At 40.6% G+C, this 22,786-nt stretch overlaps 1 protein-coding gene across 1 annotated transcript; it reads right to left on the bottom strand.

Annotated features, from left to right (window-relative positions):
• Nucleotides 1–247: 247 nt before the first annotated feature.
• Nucleotides 248–21,700, bottom strand: MRPS22 (mitochondrial ribosomal protein S22). Its single transcript, XM_040480323.1, has 8 exons — nucleotides 21,277–21,700; nucleotides 10,671–10,834; nucleotides 9,440–9,604; nucleotides 7,455–7,598; nucleotides 6,485–6,568; nucleotides 5,088–5,233; nucleotides 1,450–1,558; nucleotides 248–490 (listed from the first exon to the last, which is right to left on the bottom strand). Exons 1-8 carry the CDS (start codon nucleotides 21,698–21,700, stop codon nucleotides 395–397), a joined length of 1,332 nt encoding a protein of 443 aa, XP_040336257.1. The 3' UTR covers nucleotides 248–394.
• Nucleotides 21,701–22,786: the final 1,086 nt, after the last annotated feature.

Genomic DNA, 22,786 nt, shown 5'->3' with positions numbered 1-22,786 from the left:
ATTATTATGTCCTGATTTTTGTCTAGTAGCTACCTGCTTCTAGAATCAGGATCTGAAACCCAGAAACCTCATTAAGCTGGGCTCTCTTTAAACTACCTAGTTGGTAATACAGAAAGAAGTACCTTTTTGTTGTTTTATACTGCACCATCCACTCTGGTGAGAGAAATTCATAACCAGGCACTCAGATATACTTCAGTTATCCCCCTGTGGCCTAGGAAAATGAGTGGAGTAACAAGATTTTCTTTGTATTTTTGTTAGAGGCACTGTTAAAAAACAATTTTATTGGTAACTCCCATCTGTAGTTTTCATTTTGACATTTTTAAACATTCAGCTCAACATTAACAGAAAGCTAGTTATAATTTAAGTAAAATGAAATTTATTTAAAAAAATATTTTCAGGAAGCTGCAGAATGGCTAATGAATGCTTCTTGATAAGCTTGTAGTGTTAATTCTATATATGCTCCCTTCTGTGCTTCTGTTTTTGCAAAGACCTGTTTAAATTTAAAAAAAGAAACTCTTAAGCAATAGAACATGTACTATTTATAGTTTTCCATTTCTGCATTAGCAAAGTCCCAGTTTAAAAAGTCTTCCAAGTTTCACAATTTTTTTTTCTGATTATAAAATAAGCATACTACATGGACCAAAAAATAACATCCAGTACAGTTCAAGCCACAGTAATTCTAAATACCAGAAGAATTCTAACATGGTTGCCATGTCTCTTAGCCTGTTTTCAGAAAAAAATTAAAACCTGACATTGTACCCCCTGCTAGGTCAAAATGAAAATCATTAGATTTCAAAAAAAAAATCACTTTATTTTCCCCAAAAGCATTTTGCTTTACCTGACCAATCACAGAAAACCAAAATTAGTACCATAGTTTCTCTCTACTCCTCCTAGGGGGTCCATCACTGGTCACTTTTATCCTTAGAACTGCTTTGCGGTATGGGTAAAATAATATTGGGAGAGAAGCCAGATCCACAAAACCATGTCTATTCTGAGCATTAGAAGTGATGAAAATTATACAGTGACAGAGAACTCTGTGTAAGGCCATGGTTGGGAGAGGGAGGCAGCTCCAAAGTGCTAATGCAACTAAGACTTAGTAATAATACAGGCACCACCCTCTCCCCTTCTGGACAGGATTGTGACCGCCCTGAAGGACGGGAAGGTACACTGGAAACACGTGCTACCTGCTCCACACTGCCCTGCTCATCACTTGATCCCCTCAAAGAACAAGGGGGCGGCTGCCCTACTATCTGAACTACTTGGGATTTGAGTGTGCAGCTCCTCCACTCCCATCCCATCTGTTTCTGTTTTCCAGGCCGAAGAAATATGGGACTCTGGTCACTGTTTCAAGATCACAAATGTTTAGTTACTATTAAATATGACCCACTTTAGAATTCTTCCCATCTCAATTAGCACCACACAACAGCCAGGTGAAAAAAGTCCCTTTACCTTAATTAAATGTACTCCCTCAGCAGCCTGCTCCTTGGCCTCCTGAGCCGACGGGCCATCTGGATGGAGCATGTGATACAGCTGGACCAAGCTGGTGGCATCATCCAGTCTAGGGTGAAAGGAATTACTGCTGTCAGTGGGTTTTCTTCATTTGCTTCACAGTTCTATAAAAATGTGTGCCAACATAAAACTAAATTCCACTTCAAACTTTCCTCGGGCCAGACATTTTTTAAGCCTTCAGGTTTTATACTTTCAAAGGCATTTTCAGAATACGGGCCAATTTAGGCTTTATTTCTACTCTGAGGTAGGCAGGCCGGGAATCCGTACAGGGAGTGCCCAATTTATGAAAGTGAATATATTCTAAGTGTGACTATATTCCTTTTGGAAACGGAGCATTACTTCTCATAGAAACAGCATTCTTAATGGTAGATGGCTGCCAGGCCAGCCCACTTCACCAGCAGCTAATAATGTCCTGTTACTCAGAGGGCAGGAATACTATCTTCCTCCCACATAAGCTGGAGGCTGGTGGTCAGGGGATGCTCAAAGCCACTTGCCTTTAAGTTCATTAGCAGTGAACTTATTGGCAGCTAACAAATTTTCATTAAGACTCTGAATTAGTGGGAAAATGCCTTTACAAGAGGCCTCCTAGGAGTCCAAGGAAAGACTCCCAGGCTACCTATCTATTCACAGGAACCCACTAGTCAAAAATTAGCATCCTAGTGAAGCCAATCTGAAATTGTGCACCTGAGTCAGAAGGAACGTCAGGTTCTACTTTTGCAATCTAGAATTCAGTCTTCTGGTTTGTACTTACCTTTTTAGAAAGTATAGACAACTTCTATCAGCAAAAAAAACCTCTTTAGCCTTCCCCAAACCAGTCACTGTCTTCTCACATAGTCAACACTTGCCCATTTGTCACCTCAAAGCTGAGGAGGTAACAACTTTTCTAAAATGCTTATGCTTTTGAGGTTATGCTGTGCACACTAGTGAGGTACTGGCTTCCAGTTGGGGGTAGAAGGATAAAGACATCCTAATTCAGTATTTCTCCCAGCCATCTCATTAATTTTCTCTGCTTTACATCTGAGCTGGCGGATAAAGAGTGGAGTGATCGTGAGACTAAAGAATTTCTCAAGCCATGGTGACCTTAGAGAAATGCTCTAGGCTTATCCCAAGGCCCATCCACTCCAAGGCCATCCTCTGGGAGAAATGAGAAACCAGAGCTGTTCATATAGTAAAACTTTCCAGGGAAAAAAATTCAAACATGTTCATTACAAATGTATTGCTTGTTATAATCTAACAAAGTCCAATAAACATGGCAACAAAATTCCCCAAATAAAAAAAAGAATTCCCTTTAGAGCTTAGGCATGTGGTCCTGTTAGGAGCTTAAATGGGTTTCTATATATATTTAGATTCCATTTAGTGCTTTATTACATTCATGCTAAAGTATAATGCCTGTATCTTACTGAACAAGTTAGCTTAACACCTAGCCATATTTGAAAATAAGAGCAAATAAGTTTCCATGTTCAAACAGATTTTTTAAAAGAATCTCAACCACAAACCAACACTGGGACTTAATTAAGTCCAAAATAAATATGAGCCGAATCCCAGTTCTGCCTTGTGTTTCATTCAGTGAGGATGTGCACCCTCTACTGTCCGGTCTGAGATTTGCAGCACATTGTCCGGGTCAGAAACCACACAAGAATGGTTTTACTTAATGTGGAGCAGGAAAGATTACTCAAAACTCCCTCCCAGTATACAAGTAAACTGATTCAAATGTAAAGCTTAAATACGGTAATGACTATTACTATAATATATGTTACTACATTTTGATAAAGAACTTTGATTTTCAGTTACACATTTTTTTACGAAAATGTTACATGTCTTTAAAATAAAAAAATTTCAGAATGATTCCATCTTAAAAACCTTATAAGAAAATTCGTTCACAGGAAATGTCACTGCCAACCGGCCCCCTGCTTATGTGGAATGAGGTTATGTGTCTGCCCTCTGAACTGGGTTACAACACACTTGCTAGTAAAGTAGGCTGGCCTGAAGTCATCAACCATTAGGAATGCTGCTTCTATGAGAAATAGTGCTCTGGTTCCAAATATGGGCTGTATTTCTTTTTAAAAAAATTTTTTTTCAACTTTTATTTATTTTGGGGACAGAGAGAGACAGAGCATGAACAGGGGAGGGGCAGAGAGAGAGGGAGACACGGAATCGGAAACAGGCTCCAGGCTCTGAGCCATCAGCCCAGAGCCCGACGCGGGGCTCGAACTCACGGACCGTGAGATCGCGACCTGGCTGAAGTCGGACGCTTAACCGACTGCGCCACCCAGGCGCCCCTGGGCTGTATTTCTTAAAGAATGCCTGTGGCACCTTCTAGTTCCAAATGCCTTAGGAACTTTATGTGAAGGACTTAGATGAGATTACGTGGAGGATACTCTGAGTCAAAGCTCCTCATAGTCTGAAGGTGGCAGTAATCCCTATAACCATCTTGTAGTTCAGACTTTTGAGTCAGTCAAGGACTGCCTACTGACCTTACTACAACCATGCTGGTTTCTTTTCCTCGTCATCTTGGCATTTCTAATCCAACTGATAATCAAAAACAACAGTTTCATCACAAGCTGTAAAGTACAGTTTCAGCTAGAACCTGGGAGCACACCAGTTAAAATACAAGCATGTTAAAATACAACAGATATTCCAGGGGCGCCTGGGTGGCTCAGTTGGTTAAGCATCTGACTTCAGCTCAGGTCACAATCTCACAGTTCGCAGGTTTGAGCCCCGCATCAGGCTCTGTGCTGACAGCTCAGAACCTGGAGCCTGCTTCAGATTCTGTGTCTCCCTCTCTCTGTCCCTCCCCTGCTCATGCTCTCAAAAATAAACATTAAAAAAAACATACAACAGATATTCCTTGTTTCATGCAACTTTGGAAAACTAATTTTTTCAACATCTTAAAAGTCTTGCAAAAGCAAGGGACATTAAAAACAGTATTTTCATAAATTAAATGATGACTTTTACTGAAAAGCTCCAGTCCCACCCAGAAAACAAGCACCTGTCAGTTTACATTTCCTATTTAATCCCTTTTTGAGTCTCTGGAAAGTTCACTGGTCCCCAGGAACTCTGGTGAGGCCCAGGATAAGTCAGTATCCAAGATATATATAATACAGATGCACTACCACGTATCTTTCAAAGAATCTAGCCTTGTTTAAACAACACAAAAGCAGGGGCGCCTAGGGGGCTCAGTTGGTTAAGCATCCGACTTTGACTCAGGTCATGATCTCATAGTCTGTGAGTTTGAGCCCCGTGTCGGACTCTGTGCTGACAGTCTGGAGCCTAGTGCCTGCTTTGGATTCTGTGTCTTCCCCCACCACACCCCCCGCCCCGCCCTGTCTCTCCCACTCTTGTGCTCTGTCTCTGTCTCTCAAAAATAAACATTAAAACAAAAACAAAAACAAAAACCACAAAAGCAAAGACTTGAGAAAACTGGGTTGTGCTGGAAGAACAAACCCATAAACAAATGAGGTAAATGAAAGGTATTTATTATTGGACAATACACTGTCATCAATGGGGAAAAATAGCTTAAATACAGATTTACTATAATAGTTGTGAGAATTTCTTTTACTTACTAAGATTGTACTTACAAATCTCTCTGAATCTGGTCAATCAGTAAACCATCAATATTTTTCTTATTTACGAAATACCAAGCCATTCCACCAAAGTGTCTTGTTGAGCGTAAAAGGTCATACTTTCCATGTTTATCTATATCTTCGTAAGTCTTATGATGAATCTATCCACACAAAATGTAATTTTTCAGAAACATGAAAATAAAAAGTGAGGATTACTGGATACACATTTACTAACATGAGCATTGCCCAAAAAGGTATCAGTAAACCAGGTCTACTGATACCCGCCTCCACTATCATTAACCAATAGGTATGGTTTAGACTGGCCCTCCACTGTGGAAGTGTGTGGCAGCCTGGAACAAGTTTGCCACACATTTACAGTCAGATCAATTACTTTTCAGCAGCCAAGCACTACTCACGAAGCACCTATTACATATGCTGGAGACCGCTAGAAATAATAGACCACCACTATCTTGGTCACTAGGGGAAAAGAAAAGAAATCAAGAATGCTTTTTCACTCCTCCCTTTTTCTCCTATCCCATCAACTGCTCCATTCTTACTAACTAATGTTCCTTCAGTTCTTCCAGATTCATCTTGCATATGATAAATAGGGCATTTCTGTGTTCAAAAGGCTTTCAAAGGCCTTCTGACTAAAGTCCAGATTCTTGAGTCTAGCCTCTGAGGTCAAGTACGGCCCCATTTACTTTTCTAGCTTCATCTTGAACACCTCCCATACACACTGTATGTACAAGCAAACCAGATGACTAGCCATTTGCAAGCACACTGTTTCCTACCTTTCACACTGTTCCCCCTCCCTGCCTGAAACACCTCTTCTCACTCAACTTCACCGTGTTCCCTGCCCTTCTAGAACCCTGGTCAAGACCCCTATGAAGTCTTTCCTGAGAGCACTTTGTAATCTTCTCTTAGCACCTAACATCTTAAACCCAAGGTGATAATTATCTGCATACTTATCTAGCACCCTTCTCCACAGTCAATGCCAGACTGCAGCTCTAACAGAGCACACCTGATCTTAGTTCGTGTCCTCGCCTATATTACCAACCACACTATCTCACACATGGAAGGCACTACGTGATTACTTACTGAACTGTAAGACACACGACATTTTGGCAAATTTTAGCAAACGACTCTGTTCCTGCATGATAAAATGAAAAGAAAACAGGCTTTGCCTATTCAAGTTTGGGTCCTAAACTACCACCTACTAACTGTGCAACTTCCAGCAAGGTACTCAACTCTCCAAACTTAAATTCTCTCATCTGTAAGGGCTGCTGTAAGGATAAAACATCTGGTATACTTCAGGTACTCCATAAATGTTCAGGTATTTCTCTTTCCCTTGAATAAATCTTACTCATAACCATACTTAAGTCCATACTTTAGAAATTATAAAATATACTCACTTTGATATATTCAGCAGAATCTGGCTCAAACTGGGCAACACAGAGATTGAGGACATCAACATGCCGGTCCTGGCTGTACATGGTCTAAAACCACACAGCACAGATGGAATTAGATGAGATAAACACGAAAGCTCAACACCCGTCCTGATGCCATGACAGATGTACTCATCCACATCTGTGCCCAGTAAAAGGTAGGCAGAGATAATACAGGCTCCACAACTCACACCCACATTCAAATCCCAGCTAAGCCAATTGCAAGACTGATAACAGTGGTGGAGTCATCATTAGAAACACGTATCTGTCAGGAGTGCTGATTCGAAGGGGCACATGCACCCCAATGTCTGTAACAACACTATCAACAATAGCCAAATTATGGAAGAGCCCAAACGTCCACCGACTGATGAATGGATAAAGAAAATGTGGTATACATACAATGGAATATTACTCAGTGATCAGAAAGAATGAAATCCTGCCATTTGCAACAATGTGGGTGGAACTCGAGTGCATTATGCTAAGTGAAATAAATCAGAGAAAGACAAATACGTGATTTCAACTCACATGTGGAATTGAAGAAACAAAACAGATGAACATTAGGGAAGGGAAGCAAAAATAATATAAAAACAGAGAGGGAGACAAACCATAAGGGACCCTTGCATACAGAGAACAAACTGAGGGTTGATGGAGGGATGATGGGTGGGAGGATATGCTAAAAAGGTGAGAGGCATTAGGAGGACACTTGCTGGGATGAGTACTGGGTGTTATATTTAAGTGATGAATCACTAAATTCTATTCCTGAAACCAATACTACACTATATGTTAACGAACTTGGATTTAAATTAAAGAAAAAAACAACAAAAACACAAAACCCTGCATATCTGTGCTTATCAAAGCAGAATGCTCTACAGCACCAGAGCCAATGCTCAACCAAGAAACCATCACCACTGACTCTACGAAAGCACAGTCACCTTACCTTAAGATTTTCTTCCTTGAAAATTACTGGTGTCAAAACCCTACGACCTTCTTTTGGGAAATAAACTTGTATCATCCTGTCCCGTTCTTCCCAAGAGGCTTTCCGTAGCGTGCCACTTGGTTCTCTGACAACAATAAAACGCTCCTGAAATAGAAAACATAATCAAGAATGAGTTTCTGAAGACTTATTTTTAGTTCCAGTGTTCCATTAAGCACCATTATATGAATAATTTGCAATCAAAATATAAAATGCAACTGGGAGACATAAAATGCAATGGTCTAGGATTTCAATGATAATGTTAAACCTCGAAGACTTGGCAAGATTTGGTACTTCCTTCACTAATCACTGCTCTGCCTCTGACAATCAGAAATCTAAAATTAACGTATTTACTAAGTGTCAACCATGGTCCTAAAGTGAGCTCAATACACAAAATGATTCAACTAAAAAAAACTGATCAGAGATTCATCTAAATCCATTTCAGAGGAAAGAAGTACTATGAGACCTTTCAAACTGTTTCATTTCCCCATTCCAAAGTCTCACTGAAACAGACTTTATTTACTTTGTGATCTACTTCTAAAGTCCCTGGGATAAAAGGAACAAACCCAAGAATGTGGAGTCTTAATTCCTCACCTGTGTAATTCCTTATAGTGACAGGAGACATAAATGTGTCAGAGAGACTGTCTCCCTGCTTCCGGCCTCTTCACTTTTCCAACTACCAAATCCCAGGCCATGAGATGGCTTCCCTCTGAATTCCACCCACTGTGTGTGCCACTCAGTGGGCAATTTATCATGTGCAAGATTCCTGACACTGCTCAGATACTGTTAGAAAACTTAAAATGGGCAGGAGCTATGGATTATAATTCTTCACAATACCCGGTGACTTACAAAGAACTTTGCACATCGCAGATACTTGATATACATCTGATTAATGTTTAAATTAACTGACTTTGACCTTTTCAGAGATGTGAGAGTCTCTGAATGTGTTTTGAGGATAATAAAAACTTTCAAGTACTGCAAACAGAAAAAAATAGCAGATGCCTAAATAACACAATTATTTCTCAAAAGGACTAAGGTAATTTGAATTCTAAGTTCCTCTCTCAAGTTATAAAATGCTCCCATAAACAGCCTTCAAAGCACTGCAAACGTATAATAAAGCAGCCCAAAGCAAAAATTTTAATTAAAATGAAACTCTGAGATCCTTGTTCATCAGGTCAGGCATACAGGCAGTTGATGTACACAGACATGGACACTGCTCGAATCATGTCTTCTAACCATAATCATATATGATAAAAAGAATAATGTGGTGTGGCCCTTCCCCCAACCATAGCGTTACGTAGTACTCTAGTGCATTTTTTGGGCTAAATTATAAATCGCTCTTGTTTCACTCTTAATTGAAAAGGCTCAAACACAGTTCCCTTTTGGAACTGGTCATCAAGGGAAGAGGAGCTAGAGAATAAAAACCACAATAGAAGAAGCAGTGGTATCTGAGAATTATCTGGGGAAACCTGTCACTCTTGCTGCAAATTCTGAAGAGCGAATATCCTTTGGGCAGTCTGGGTTTTTCTGGCATCCTCAAGAATTTACAGGAAAGAAAAACGTTTCAGCTTAGGAAGTCAGCCTAACTTGGGCAGAAAGAATCCCCTTCTGCCACTGCCTTGAAGATTTCTGCCTATTTGTGGCTTAGGGGTGGGTTTCTGTCTGTAAACCCCTCGTTCTGTCTCAGCACACCATTCTCTGCAGTCAGTCTGGAATATACTGTGTCCATAATCTGTAGGGACATGGTAACATGATGATGTGGGACTGCTCTGCATTTCTCTTCTTCCTTATGCTGGGCTGGATCTTCCAGAAGGGTCTCACCCAGTCACAGGAATTCTGGTTTGGAAGATTCAGAGACAGCTGGGTCACAGTGATGTCGACCCTCGTTCCTCAGGTCCAACCGCACATATTTCAAATAAAGATCATTTTGCAGTTAGATATATACTCACCCGGTGTGGTATGCTATATGATATATCAGTAAACACATATTTGGCTGTTTCCGTTCCTTCCAAAATTTTATCTTCAGCTAACACGTCATTTATTGGCGCTCGTTCTTCCAGAACCGGTGGCATTTTTAATCGTACTTTAGCTGCCTCAACTGCCTTTCTTGTAGCCTAATGAAATAACACATTTCTTAAGGAAAGCTACAACGTTACAGACAAGAAGGATCATCTGACAAAAGCAGATACTGATATAAAATGCCAAGGACTGCGAAGAGAAGAAGCTGTAGCCATGATTCAGTGAGTGAAAAGGCCCCTGCACCCTGGCTTTTGCCTCTCCACAGTGGCTGAGAGCACCACCTACAGACTCAACCATTCTCGACACAGCAAAAGATGCTCGGAGACTGAGCCGGGCCACAAAAGCTGCTTAAAATTAAAGAAAGGATTTCATTTATTGTGTACATACTATGTACCATATATTGTTTACATACTCTGAAAATATTTGGCTCATTTAATGCCCACAACTACCTTATGAGCTAGCTGACACTGTTATTCCATGGTAGAGAAAATAAAGGCACACAAATGTTAAGTAAATTGCTAAAAAGTTGCAACACTGGGACTTGAACCCTGGCAACTCAACTCCAAATCCCACGCTCTTAACCACTGACCACAGTGCTCCATGCCACACAGTTAGCAATGATTACCTCTGAGAAGTTCAAAGGGGACCTTTTACTCATGTGATATACTATTGGATATCTGAATGTTTTGCTCTGACTGTAATGGGCAATAATGCTTCACATATTCACACATGAAAGCATTTTCCACAAAGCACTCAATACGCATGACTCCAGGAGGACCCTGGTAGCTTAGAGTAGGATGTGCTTCAGCAGGATCTCATAATCCCACGAAAGCAAGCTTCAAAGCAGCTCACAGCGGAGGCTTCTGAGGAAAGAAGCTGAAGCAGGCAGCACAAAGAAAGACACTCGAGCCGGTTTGGGAGCAGAGGAGGAGCTCTGCTTGGACACGCAGGCCTGACCCACGTGCCCCCCGTCTGCCTAATTTCAGCCACGCTCCCTGCTCCTATCTGCCTGCCTGATCCCATTTCTCTTCTCAGTCTGTGCCTGGAACTCCCATCATGAGCATCTATGGAAGAGCAGCCCTCAGCGTCCAGGGGGCCTCTAGAAATCTAATTTAACCCTTGAAAGAAAAGTATCCTGCCCATATGTCTGCATTCACGTACTTCTTCCAACTGTGCCTGGGTCATCAGCTTATAGGTTGGTGGCTTCAGTTCTTGTACAGCTGGTTTAAAAATCTTCTGCAGATTCAAGCCTGTCATCTTGATGAGTATGTTTTGGACTTCCTCATCCATAAATGTAGGTTTCTTGATCTCTGAGCTACCAGATTCTGTTAAAATGGATTGTAGTAAATAAGAAGATGGTAAAAATGACAAGCCAACGAGACCTCAAAACAGAAAAGTTAATAGAAATGATGAACAAGATGTCTACCTCAGTATGCATAATGTTAATCCCTATGAAATCCATTCATCCATTCCTTGATAAAATTTACTGACCACTTACAATGATTAAGAATACTGGAAAAAAGGCACTCAATCTAGTGGAAAAGCAACATAAAAAAACTAATTAATCTGGGGCACCTGGCTGGCTCAGTCAGTAGAGCATGCAACTCTTGATCTCGGAGTTGTGAGTTCAATCCCCATGTTGCATGTGGAGATTACTTCAAAGTAAAATTTTTAAACTAAGTAATGTAATAATGTTAATCATAATAACTTACAGAGTTGTCTCCTATACGTCAGGCATTACACATATTTTCAGGAATGTTTAAACAACCCACAAAATAGGTATTGATATCTCAATTTTATAAATGAGGACACTGGAGCCTCCTTAAAGACAACTAGCTATTAAGTGACAGAGTCAGGATTTAAACCAAAGTTTGTTTCTAGAGCCTAGATCAGCTCTAGTCTCTCATGGTGGCCCCCAGTGCAAGTGCCACATACATACTCTTGGAGCAGAGATGGACAAGGCAGGGTCAAAGAAGGCTTCCCAAGGGCCTGAACAGCACAGAGAATAAAGGGAAGGAAATGCCAAGCTAACGGGCTGCAACTAGAAAACACAGGCTTGGATTACGACGTGGGACTGAAAAGGCCAAGCGGGTGTCATGGAAGAGGCTTGGACAGGAGAGGAGACCAGATATCATCTCTGCCTTATGCGGTTTGCCTATCCATTTGCCTAACTTCCCCTGTTCCATTTCCATTAGGAAAAAAAAAAAGAAAGAGAGAAAAAAAAAAAAGAGAGGAAATAAGTACCATTCCTTCCCAGCCACCTCTTCCTCTGCTAGTCCTGTACATGCTGATTCCCCTAAAAATCCTTCTCTTCTCCCTTCCTATATTCTCCCTGAATGATATCCTAGCAATATAACTTTAATTACTTCTTTTTTTTCAAGTTTTTTAAATTTATTTTTGAGAGAGAGAGAGCATGAGTTGGGGAGAGGCAGAAAGAGAGGGAGACACAGAATCTGAAGCAGGCCCCAGGCTCTGAGCTGTCAGCACAGAGCCCGATGCGAGGCTCGAACTCACAGACCGTGAGATCATGACCTGAGCTGAAGTTAGATGCTCAACCAACTGAGCCACCCAGGCGCTCCAACTTTAATTACTTCTATATGCTGGTGACTCTAAAATCTGAATCTTCAGTTAAGATCATCCTCCAACCACCTAACCCATGGACATCTCACTGGCACCCCAGTACTGCCAAAGCAGAACCCATCAACTTTCTCCCGTCTTAAACCTGCTTTTCCTATTGTTCCTTATCTTAGCAGCATCCATAGGTCATGTGGGCCTGAAATCTCACAGTCATTCCTGACTTCTTTACTCTCCACATCTAGCCAAAGAGCAGTAGTAACAGCAACAGCAATGATAACAAATAACATTTGTTAGGTGCTCACTATATACCAGTACTTACTGAGCTAAAAATGTTACGTATTCAGCACATTTAATCTTCACAACCCCAGCAATACCATAATTATCCCCATTTTACAAAAAAAGCACACTAACACAGAACATACTGCCTGTTATACCTCATAAATCTCTCTAATCCTCCATTTCCCACTGCCACTACTCTGATCAAGGCCATGCTCATCTCTTGCCTTTGCCTCCTAACCAGTCTCCCTGACTCCAAGAATGACTCAGACTCCATTCTGACACCACTGTAGACCATTGTTCACAGAACAACCAGAGTAATCTCTTAAAAACGCAGTCAAAACAACAGGAAAGATTAACGAAACTAAGAGCTGGTTATTTGAAAAGGCAGGAAAATTCACAATACTTTAGCTACAGTAAGCAAGGAAAAAAAAGAAAGGACCCAAATCAACAAAATTATAAATGAAAAAGGAGACATTACAACTCATACTACAGAAATACAAAGGATCCTAAAAGGCTAATGTGAACAATTACATGGCAAAAAACTAGACAACCTAGAAGAAATGGAAAAATTCTTAAAAACATGTGCCCCACCAAGACTGAGGAAGAAACAGAAAATCTGAACACACCAATTACTACTAAGGAGGTTCAATGAGCAATAATAAATGTCCCAACAAAGAAAAGGCCAGTACCAGATGGCATCACAGGTGAATTTTACCAAACATTCAAAGAAGAATTACTGCCAGTCCTTCTTAAACTCCTCCAAAAAACTGAACAGGAGGGAACACTACCAAACTCATTTTATGAAGCCAGCACTACCCTGATACCAAAGCTAGACTCTACAGCCATACCACCCTGAACACACCCAATCTGGTCTGATATCAAAGCTAGAAAAGGACACTACCAGAAACTACAGGCCAATATTCCTGATAACTATGGATGTAAAATTTCTCAATAAAATACTTGCAAACCAAATTCAGCAAAAGATCATTCACCATGATTAAGTGGAATTTATCCCTGGGATGCAAGGATGGTTTGACATACACAAATCAATGGATACATGACACTAACAGAATGACAGAAAAATCATATAATCATTTCAACAGATGCAGAAAAAGCATTTGACAAATTTCAACATTGGTTCATGATAAAAGCTCTTAACAAATTAGGTAGGGAAGGAACATACCTTAACATAATAAAGGCTATATATATGCTAAACCCACAGTTACCATGAAAGACTGAAAGCCTTTCCTCTAAGTTCAGGAATAAGACAACGATGTCTCCAATTCAACATAATGCTTCAAGTCCTAGCCAATCAATTAGGCAAGAAAAAGAAAAGGTTCTCAGAATTGGAAAAGAACAAGTAAAATTGTATCCAATTGCAGACAATAGGATTTTGTATGTAAAAAATCCTAAAAACTCCACAAAAAAAAACCCAAAACAAAAACTATTAGATCTAATCAGCAAATTCAGTAAAGTTGCAGGATACAAAATTAACATTTAAAAATCAGTAGCATTTCTATACTAACAGCAAGTTATGTGAAAAAGAAAGAAAGCAATCCCATCGACAACAGAATCAAAAACAATAAAATACTTAAGAATAAATTTAGCCAAGGAGGCGAAAGAAATCAAAGAGGAGGAATGCAGGGAAGATGGTGGAGTGGCAGGATCCTGAGCTCACCTCACCCCAAGGATGCACAGAGGCAACAACTACATGTATGGCAACTAACCCTGAAAATGACCTGAAGCCTGGCAGAACAGATCTCCCACAGCTGGTTGTAGAAATAAGGCCACATCAAAAAGGGTAGGATGGGTGGAAACACAGTCAGTAATCAAACCCCTGGCTCAACTAACCAAAAACAAGAAGGATATCACAAGCACAGAGGAGCAAGAAGATCAGACTCCCAGACTGGACTCCTTCCCAGACCCACACTGGGAAAAGGAGTCCCCACAAGATCTGGCTTTGAAAATGAGTGGTGCTGATTTTAAACTCTGAGACAGCCAGAGGTTAAAAAACCTGAGACCCAGCATGCTAAGTAACTCACCACAGACACAGCACAAAAGCAGCAGTTGGAAAAGCACCTGGGGCATATGTGAAAGATATGTATGGACGAAGCTGAGGACGTGTGCCAGAAAGACAGGAATCTTCAGGAAACTTCCCTGGGAACAAAAGTGATGGTGGTGCCATTTTTCTTGCCCTCCCCAAGCCTAGACGGCCAGACTCTTGACGGAGCCTGTTCTAACACACTCTTCATCTACCTTGCTAGCAGCATGTGCCTTGCCTCAGTGTTGCCCCGTGGACCTGTCCCACCCAACCCACCTGCCTTGGTAGGCACCCCTCCAAAGCAATTCCTGCCACGGGGAGTGGGGGAGATAGTCCCACACACCAGCATGTGTTCAATTCCTGCCAGACAGGCCTCTTACTGCCTGCATGGGGAACAAACCCTGCCCCCTTCAGCTGTCGCAACAACTGGAAACAACCAGGCTACCTACCAGCAAGCCCATGGCAGCCGCAGCCAGGCCTTTCAACAGGACAGTACACTGCCCACTGTGCCTGCGGCAAATGAAGCAGGACATGGAGCCCACTGAGCTAAGGGCCAGCCCAACCCATCAGGATGCCCACAGAAATTGTGGCCTAGCCACAAAATGAGGACACACACAGTCCACACAGGGGACACCCCTGGGGCATGTGGTCTGGTGACAAGAAGGGATTGTGCTACAGGGCACCACAGGACCTCTTCTACACAAGGATACTACTTTAGAGATCAGGAGACATACCTACCTGATACACAGAAACAGATACAGAGAGTGAGAAAAAAATGAGGAGACTGAAGAATATGTTCACAAGGAAAGAACAAGACAAAAATTACAGAAAAAGAACTAAACAAAATAGAGATAAGGAATATGCCTAATAAAAAGACCAAAGTAACAATTATAAAGATACCCAACTAGACTTGAGACAGAGGAATAGATGAATTCACAACTTCAACAAAGAGATAGAAAATATAAAAAATAATCAATGAGAGTTGAAGAATACAATAACTGAAAGAACAAATACACGAGAGGGAATCAACAGCAGATTACAGAATGCAGAAAAATGGATCAGTGATCTGGAAGACAGTGTAATGGAAAACAACCAACCTAAATAGCAAAAAGAAAAAAATAACAACAAGTAAGAATAGGTTAAGGGACCTCTATAACATCATGAAGCACAATAACATAGTACTATAGGGATCTCAGAAGAAAAAGAGAGACAGAAAGGGGCAGAAAACTTATTTAAAGAAGTAATCGCTGAAAATATCCCTAATCTGGGAACACATTCAGGTTCAGAAAACACAAAAATCCCCAAACACAATGAACCAAAAAAAGTCCACACCATGACATATAATTAAAATGACAGAACTTGCAATAAAGAGAGAATATTAAAAGCAGCAAGAGCAAACAATTACACACAAGGGAACTCCCATAATGTTATTACCTAATCTTTCAGCAAATAATCTGAAGGTCAGAAAGGAATGGCAGGACATATTCAAAGTGCTGAAAGGAAAAAATTTACAACCAAGAATGCTCTACCCAGCAAAATTATCTATCACTCAGAATTGGAGAGATCAAGAGTTACCCAGACGAACAAAAATTAAAGTTCATCACCACTAAATCATCTTTACAAGAAGTGTTAAAGAGAATCCTTTAAGTGGTTAAAAAAAAAAAAAAGACAATAACTACAATTCAGAAAATTGTGAAAGGAATAAACTTCACTGGTAAGAGCAAACATATAGTAAGTAGGACATTAATCACTTATAAAGGCACTATGGAAGTTAAAACACAAAAGCAGTAAAATCACCTATATCTACAAAAATTAAAAGAAATATTAGGGATATACAAAATAAAAAGATGTAAAATATGACATCATACATATATAAAACATGGAGGAAAAATGTAAAACATAGTACTTTCAGAATGTGTTCAAACTTAAGCAACCATCACCTTAATAATAAGGACTGCTATACATATATGATGTTATATATACACCCCTGGTAACCACAAATCAAGAACCTGTAATACACACACACACAAAAAAGGGAAAAAAAGCTAAACATGACAGTAAAGAAAGCCACCAAACAACAAGAAAGCAAAAGAAGAAAGGAACAGAGAAGAGCTAAAAAAAAAAAAAAAACAACAACACCAGAAAACAATTACTAAAATGGCAATAAGTACAATACCTATCAATAATTACTTTACATGTAAATGGAGTAAATGCTCCAAACAAAAGATACAGGGTGCAGATGGATTAAAAAAAAAAAAAAAAAAAAGACCCATCTATGCGCTGGCTACAAGAGACTCACTGCAGAACTCAAGATACACAGAGACTGAAAGTGAAATGATGGGAAAAGATATTCCATGCAAATGGAAGAAAAAAAAATAGTAATGTTTACATCAGACAAAATAGACTTCAAAACTAAGACTGTAGCAAGAAACAAGGAATTACATAATGATAAAGGGATCACTCCAATGAGAAGATATAATTGTAAATATCTATGCACCCAACACTGAGGCACTTAAATACATAAAGTAAATATTAATAGACATACAGAGAGAAAGTAACAATAATAAAATAATAGCAAGGCACTTTCACACCACTTTTACATCAATGGATGCAACATCCAGTAAGAAAATCAGTAAGAAAACAATGTTCTTGAATGACACTTTAGACCAGATGAACTTAGCACACGTATATATAATATTCTATCCAAAAACAACAGAATACACATTATTTTCAAGCGCACATGGTACATTCTCCAGGTTAGATCACATGTTAAGACTACAAAACAAGTCTCAATAAATTTAAGACTGAATTATATCGTGCATCTTTCCCAACCATAACAGTATAAAACTAGAAATCAACTAAAAGAAAAAAAAATGAAAAAAACAAAACAAAAAAACACGAACACATGGAGGCTAAGCAACATGATCCTGAACAACCAATGGGTCAACAAGGAAATCAACAAGAAAGATATGGAGACAAATGAAAATGGTAACACAACAGCCGCAAATCTTTGGAGCACGACAAAAGCAGTTCTAAGAAGGGAATTTATAGGAATACAGTCCTACCAAAGAAACAAGAAAAATATCAAATAAACAATCTAACCTTCTACCTGAAGGAAACTAGAAAAAGAACAAGGCCAACATTAGAAGGAATAAAATAAAAAAATTTAGAGCAGAAATAAATGAAACAGAATAAAAAATAGAAAAGACCACTGAAACCAAGAGCTGGTTCACTGAAAAGATAAGCAAAATTGATAAACTTATAGGCAGACTCATCAAGAAGAAAAAAAAAAAGGACCCAAATCAGAATTAAAAGAGAAGTAACAACCAGCACCACAATACAAAGGATTATAAGAGACTACTACGAAAAATTATATGACAACCTAGTAGAAATGGGTAAGTTTCCAGAAACATAACAATCTTCCAAAACTGAAGCAGGAAAAAATAGAAAATGTGAACAGACCCCTTACAAGTGATAAAGTTAAACCACAATTTAAAAACAACAACAAAGTCCAGACCAGATGGATTCACAGGTGAATTCCACCAAACTTGTAAAGAAGAGTTAGTACCCATTCTCCTCAAACTATTCCAAAATAATAGGGGCACCTGGGTGGCTCAGTGGGTTAAGCATCCGACTTGATCTCAGCTCAGATCTTGATTTTAGGGTCATGAGTTCAAGTCCTACATTAGGCTCTACACTACATATATAACCTACTTTAAGAAAAAAAAAAAGTAGAAGAGGAAAGAAAGCTTCCAAATACATTCTGTGAGGCCAGCACTACTCTAATACCAAAACCAGAAAGAAAAGAAAAGAAAAAAAACCACAGGCCAATATCCCTGGTGAACCCACCCTTATGTCGTCAATTAATCTACCACAAAGGAGGCAAGAATATACAATGGAGAAAAAAACAGTCTCTTCCATAAATGATACTGGGAAAACTGGATATCTACATGCAAAAGAATGAAAGTGAGTCACTTTCTAACACCATACACAAAAATAAACTAAAAATGGATTAAAGGCATAACTCCTACAAAAAAAAAAAAAAAGAAAGAGGGGCGCCTGGGTGGCTCAGTCAGTTGAGGTCATGATCTCGTGGTTTGTGAGTTCCGGCACCGCGTCAGGCTCTGTGCTGACAGTTCAGAGCCTGGAGCCTGCTTTGGATTCTGTGTCTACCTCTCTCTCTCTCTCTCTCTCTCTGCCCCTCCCCCTGCTCATACTCTGTCTCTCTCTCTCTCTCTCAAAAATGAATAAACTTAAAAAAAATTTAAAAAAAAAAAAAAAAAGAAAGGCAGTAATTCCTCTGACATCAGCCATGGCAACATTTGTCTAGATAGAACTCTTCAGGAAAGGGAAACAAAAGCAAACAAACTACTGGAACTTCATCAAAATAAAAAGCTTTTGCACAGCAAAGAAAACCACCAACAAATGAAAAGGCAACCTACTAAATGGAAGAATGCAAATGATAAATCAGATAAGGGATTAATATCCAAAATATATAAAGAAGATAATACAACTCAACACCAAAAAAGCAAATAATCTGATTAAAAATGGGCCGAAGACCTGAACAGACATCTTTCCAAAGAAGACATACAGATAGCCAACAGACACGTGAGAAGATGCTCAATATCCCTACTCATCAGGGAAATGCCAATCAAAACCACATTGAGATAATACCTTACACCTGTCATAATGACTAGACTCAAAAAGACAAGCAACAAATGTTGGCAAGGATGTGAAGGAAAAGGAACTCTAGCGCAATGCTGATGGGAATGTAAACTGGTGCAGCCTCTGTGAAAACAAGTATGGAGGTTCCTGAAAAAACTAAAAATAGAAATACCATATGACCCAGTTAATTCCACTATACTGGTTATTTATCAAAAAAAGCCAAAACACTAATTTGAAAAGATATATGTGCCCCTATATTCAAAGCAGCATTATTTACAACAGCCACAATATGGAGACAACTAAGTATCCATCAATGGATAATAAAGTTGTGGGGGGTGTGTGTGTGTGTGTGTGTGTATGTGCATGTACACGCGTGTAAAAGAATATTATTTGACCACAAAAAAGGAGGAAATCATGCCATTGGGGACAACATGGATGGATTGTGAAGGCATTATGCCAAGTGAAATAAGTCGAGCAGAGAAAGACAAATAATGTATGATCTCAACTACATGTGGAATCTTAAAACAAACAAAAACTCACAGAAAAAGAGATCGGGGGTGCCTGGGTGGCTAGGTCAGTTAAGCGTCTGACCCTTGATTTCAGCTCAGGTCATGATCTCATGATTTGTGGGACCAAGACCCACATCTGGCTCTGCACTGACAGCACAGAGCCTGCTTGAGATTCTCTCCCACTCATGGGTTCTCTCTCTCTCAAAATAAATATTTAAAAGGAAAAAAGAAAATGAGATCAGACTTGTGGTCTTATGGCTACCAGATGAAGGGGTAGGAGGAGGGGGAATTGGAAGAAGGTGGTCAAAAGAAACAAACTTCCAGCCAAAAGATAAATAAGAACTAGGAATGCAATGTACAACATGATAAAAACTGTTAACACTGCTGAAAAGCATATATGAAGGTTGTTAAGAAAGTAAATCCTAAGAGTTCTTACCACAGGAGAAAAAATGTTTTTGCTTTTCTTTGTATCTACAGGGGAGAAAATATGTAAACTAATCTTGCTGTAGTAATAATTCATGACATATGAATTTCACAACATATTATCACTGTGTTGTACACCTTAAACTTATACAATGCTGTATGTTAATTGTATCTCAATAGAACAAAAAAATTTTGAAATATGATCAAGATCATGCATGCTTGAAACTCACCAATGACTTCCAATATCATTTAGAAAAAAAAACTAAGGAAGTCTGCTTTCTCACTGCATCCCCCACTAAACAACGTGTTCCCCCAAAGGCCAGAACCCTGTCTTATACTCATCTCTAACACCCAGGTCACTTAAAGCACCTGGCAGACAATATGTGCTCAGCACTATTCTCTCAGACCGTCTCACCCATTCCCCCAGCTTGAGTTACCACTTTCACCAGATGTTTCTCACTTCAGATATGAACTGCGTATTAGATACCTACACTAGAATTTCAAAAGCACCTCAAATTTAACGTGTGCAAACAGACGTTTAGTTCTGCCTTCCTGCCAAGCTCATCTCATCTACTCCTGCCTCTTCTTCCCTCACCTCCCTACCTGTTCCTACAATTTCTCTGTCTTGGTATAAATGGGATTATTCTCCACTCAACTGTGCAAGCCAGAAACCTGAGAAGCAGCACTGATTTCTCCTTTTAAACTCAGAGCCAAAGCCATAACGAACCCTTATCAATCCTACCTAAAACATGGGCTTCCAAACTACCTGTATTTCAGTCTCATTTCTGGACTTTTGCTTATGCTGTTTCCTCTGCCTGAAATGCTTCCTGTTTTCTCCCTATAGCGTGGTTAGCCAGGTCTCAGCGTTCGCCATCATCTCCAGGAACCCTTCCCTGCCCCTTCCAACCTAGTTTGAGCGCTACTCTTATGTGCGATCTCCTATCCACAGCCTGGGTCACACTACACTGCCACCTCCCCCTTGGGCCACGAGTTCCCTCAAAGTTTAGTTGGCCGTTTCCCCAAACGTAGCTGTGCTTTGCAAGGAACCGAACTCAGGCACTGTTAGTTAAGCGAGTGAAGAATTACAAAGGTGGGCGATAACAGACCCTTCAGGTACAAGGTACAGAAGGAAGCCGGCTCGGTCTAAGGGAGCACTGCTAGAGGAGCCGGGGACTGGGATGAGGGGGTGGGGCCCGCGTGGTTCTCGCCAGCCAGAAGGACGCTCTGGGTCTCCCAGGAAAACGCGCCAGCGGACGTCTGACAGGTCACTTACCCGCCTCAGAGGCAAGCCGACGGCATGGCAACCCCGCCCCGCAGGGCCTGGGCAGCGGCTGGAGCAGGGTGCCGAGATGGAGCCGAGTTCGGGCCGGGAAAGAGACCCGCTCGGTGTTCCGAGTACCTGTCAGGAGGCCCCACAGCGACACAGACGCTCTGAGGGTCGCCATGATTATCCGGGGCCATCTGCGCCGGAAGTGGCTGTGAGCCATTTCGGGTCTCGCGCACTTCGCGCCGCATTCTGGGAAATGTAGTCTGGTTGCGGGAGGTGGGAGGCGAAGCTGCGCAGCTTTACGATTTTCTTGTAACCCGCTTCTTACCACGTGGAAAATGTTCGTGTCCTGTGTATGCATACAGCCAAAGGTAAAACGTACAACATCTGCCTTATATATTTTTTCCTGGACCTTTCCTTCGGTTTCCATGGCTCTAACCGATTTCCATGGCCTGCCCAAACCTCTCCATGCCCCAGGTTTAAATCCAACTGCCTATTCGACTTATCCATTCCAGCTTATCACAGACCCTCCCACATGCCAAATATAACCGATTGCCACCACCAACTTCATCCATACCAACTCATACACTTCATTCTGTCTCAGAACCTTACCTCTTTACTTCATAGCCCTTTTCTCAATTTGTGATTATTTTGCTCATTTATTTGCTTATTTTTCTCATCCCATGAAGACAGTCACTCTACGTATGTCACCTAACCTGTAATGTCTATGTCCAGCAAACGTGTTGAATAAATGACTGAATGAATGATTAAGTGATCCTGTTATTTTCTTACCAGCTGTCCAGGATGTGTAGGTCTTTCTCTTCCCTGTAGTTTGGCACTTGTGCTAAGAACTCTTCCCAAGGCCTGGCCAAAGGAGGATGTTAACACTTGTTTGAGTTAGTTGGACAGGTAGACTCATCTTCTAACCTTAACCTCTTTTCCACCATGGCTCATTTAGATCTCTGTTTCTGAACAGATTCCCTGATTGGGTGGGGGAGCATAGAGCTCTAGGCTGCAATCAGGGATGGCTGCTGCCCTATGCTTCCCAACACTTCCCACCTTGCACACCTACATGATAGCAGGTAGCAAGTGTCAGGGAGTGGTAGTGAAATGCATGCAAGTGTCTCCCAGCCCGTGCCCTTTCTCTAAGAATCGCCCACCTACTTCATTCCCATAGGCACTGCTGAGACGATAGGCCTCACTGGCTATGTTTTTGTATATCGCTCCCCTGAATAATACTGTTTGGACAATGAGTGGACACCTAATGCAGGAGGAATGAATCCATTGGCTGCTGTATTAGTTTCTTGTAGAGATGGCTGACTATGTGCTTTGAGAAAAAGAGAGATGAGGAAAGGTGCTATCTTGGCCAGAGACCCTCCCATGTTCCTTTCATTAATCTCCTTTATTCGGGCCACACTAAGTTTTACTGACAAGTATTAACCAAGTTTCCTAGTTCTAGCTGTAACCATGGACAGTCGCCCACGTCATTCAGAATCTCAGTTCCTCACCTACAAAA

This window comes from Herpailurus yagouaroundi, unplaced genomic scaffold (genome assembly GCF_014898765.1).
Source record: "Herpailurus yagouaroundi ecotype Mexico unplaced genomic scaffold, PumYag 159, whole genome shotgun sequence".
In the NCBI taxonomy this organism is placed as follows: domain Eukaryota; kingdom Metazoa; phylum Chordata; class Mammalia; order Carnivora; family Felidae; genus Herpailurus; species Herpailurus yagouaroundi.
This window is presented reverse-complemented; position numbering and strand designations above follow the sequence as displayed.

What these genes read in the sequence shown, in the direction of transcription:
- MRPS22 (XM_040480323.1), bottom strand. Translation starts at nt 21,700, where the DNA reads ATGGAAACCGAAGGAAAGGTCCAGGAAAAAATATATAAGGCAGATGTT. An exon ending in ATTCTGCTGAATATATCAAA is followed by an intron (nt 5,234 to 6,484) that starts GTGAGTATATTT and finishes TTGTGTGGATAG; the next exon opens with ATTCATCATAAGACTTACGA. An exon ending in AGGGAGTACATTTAATTAAG is followed by an intron (nt 491 to 1,449) that starts GTAAAGGGACTT and finishes AAATTTAAACAG; the next exon opens with GTCTTTGCAAAAACAGAAGC.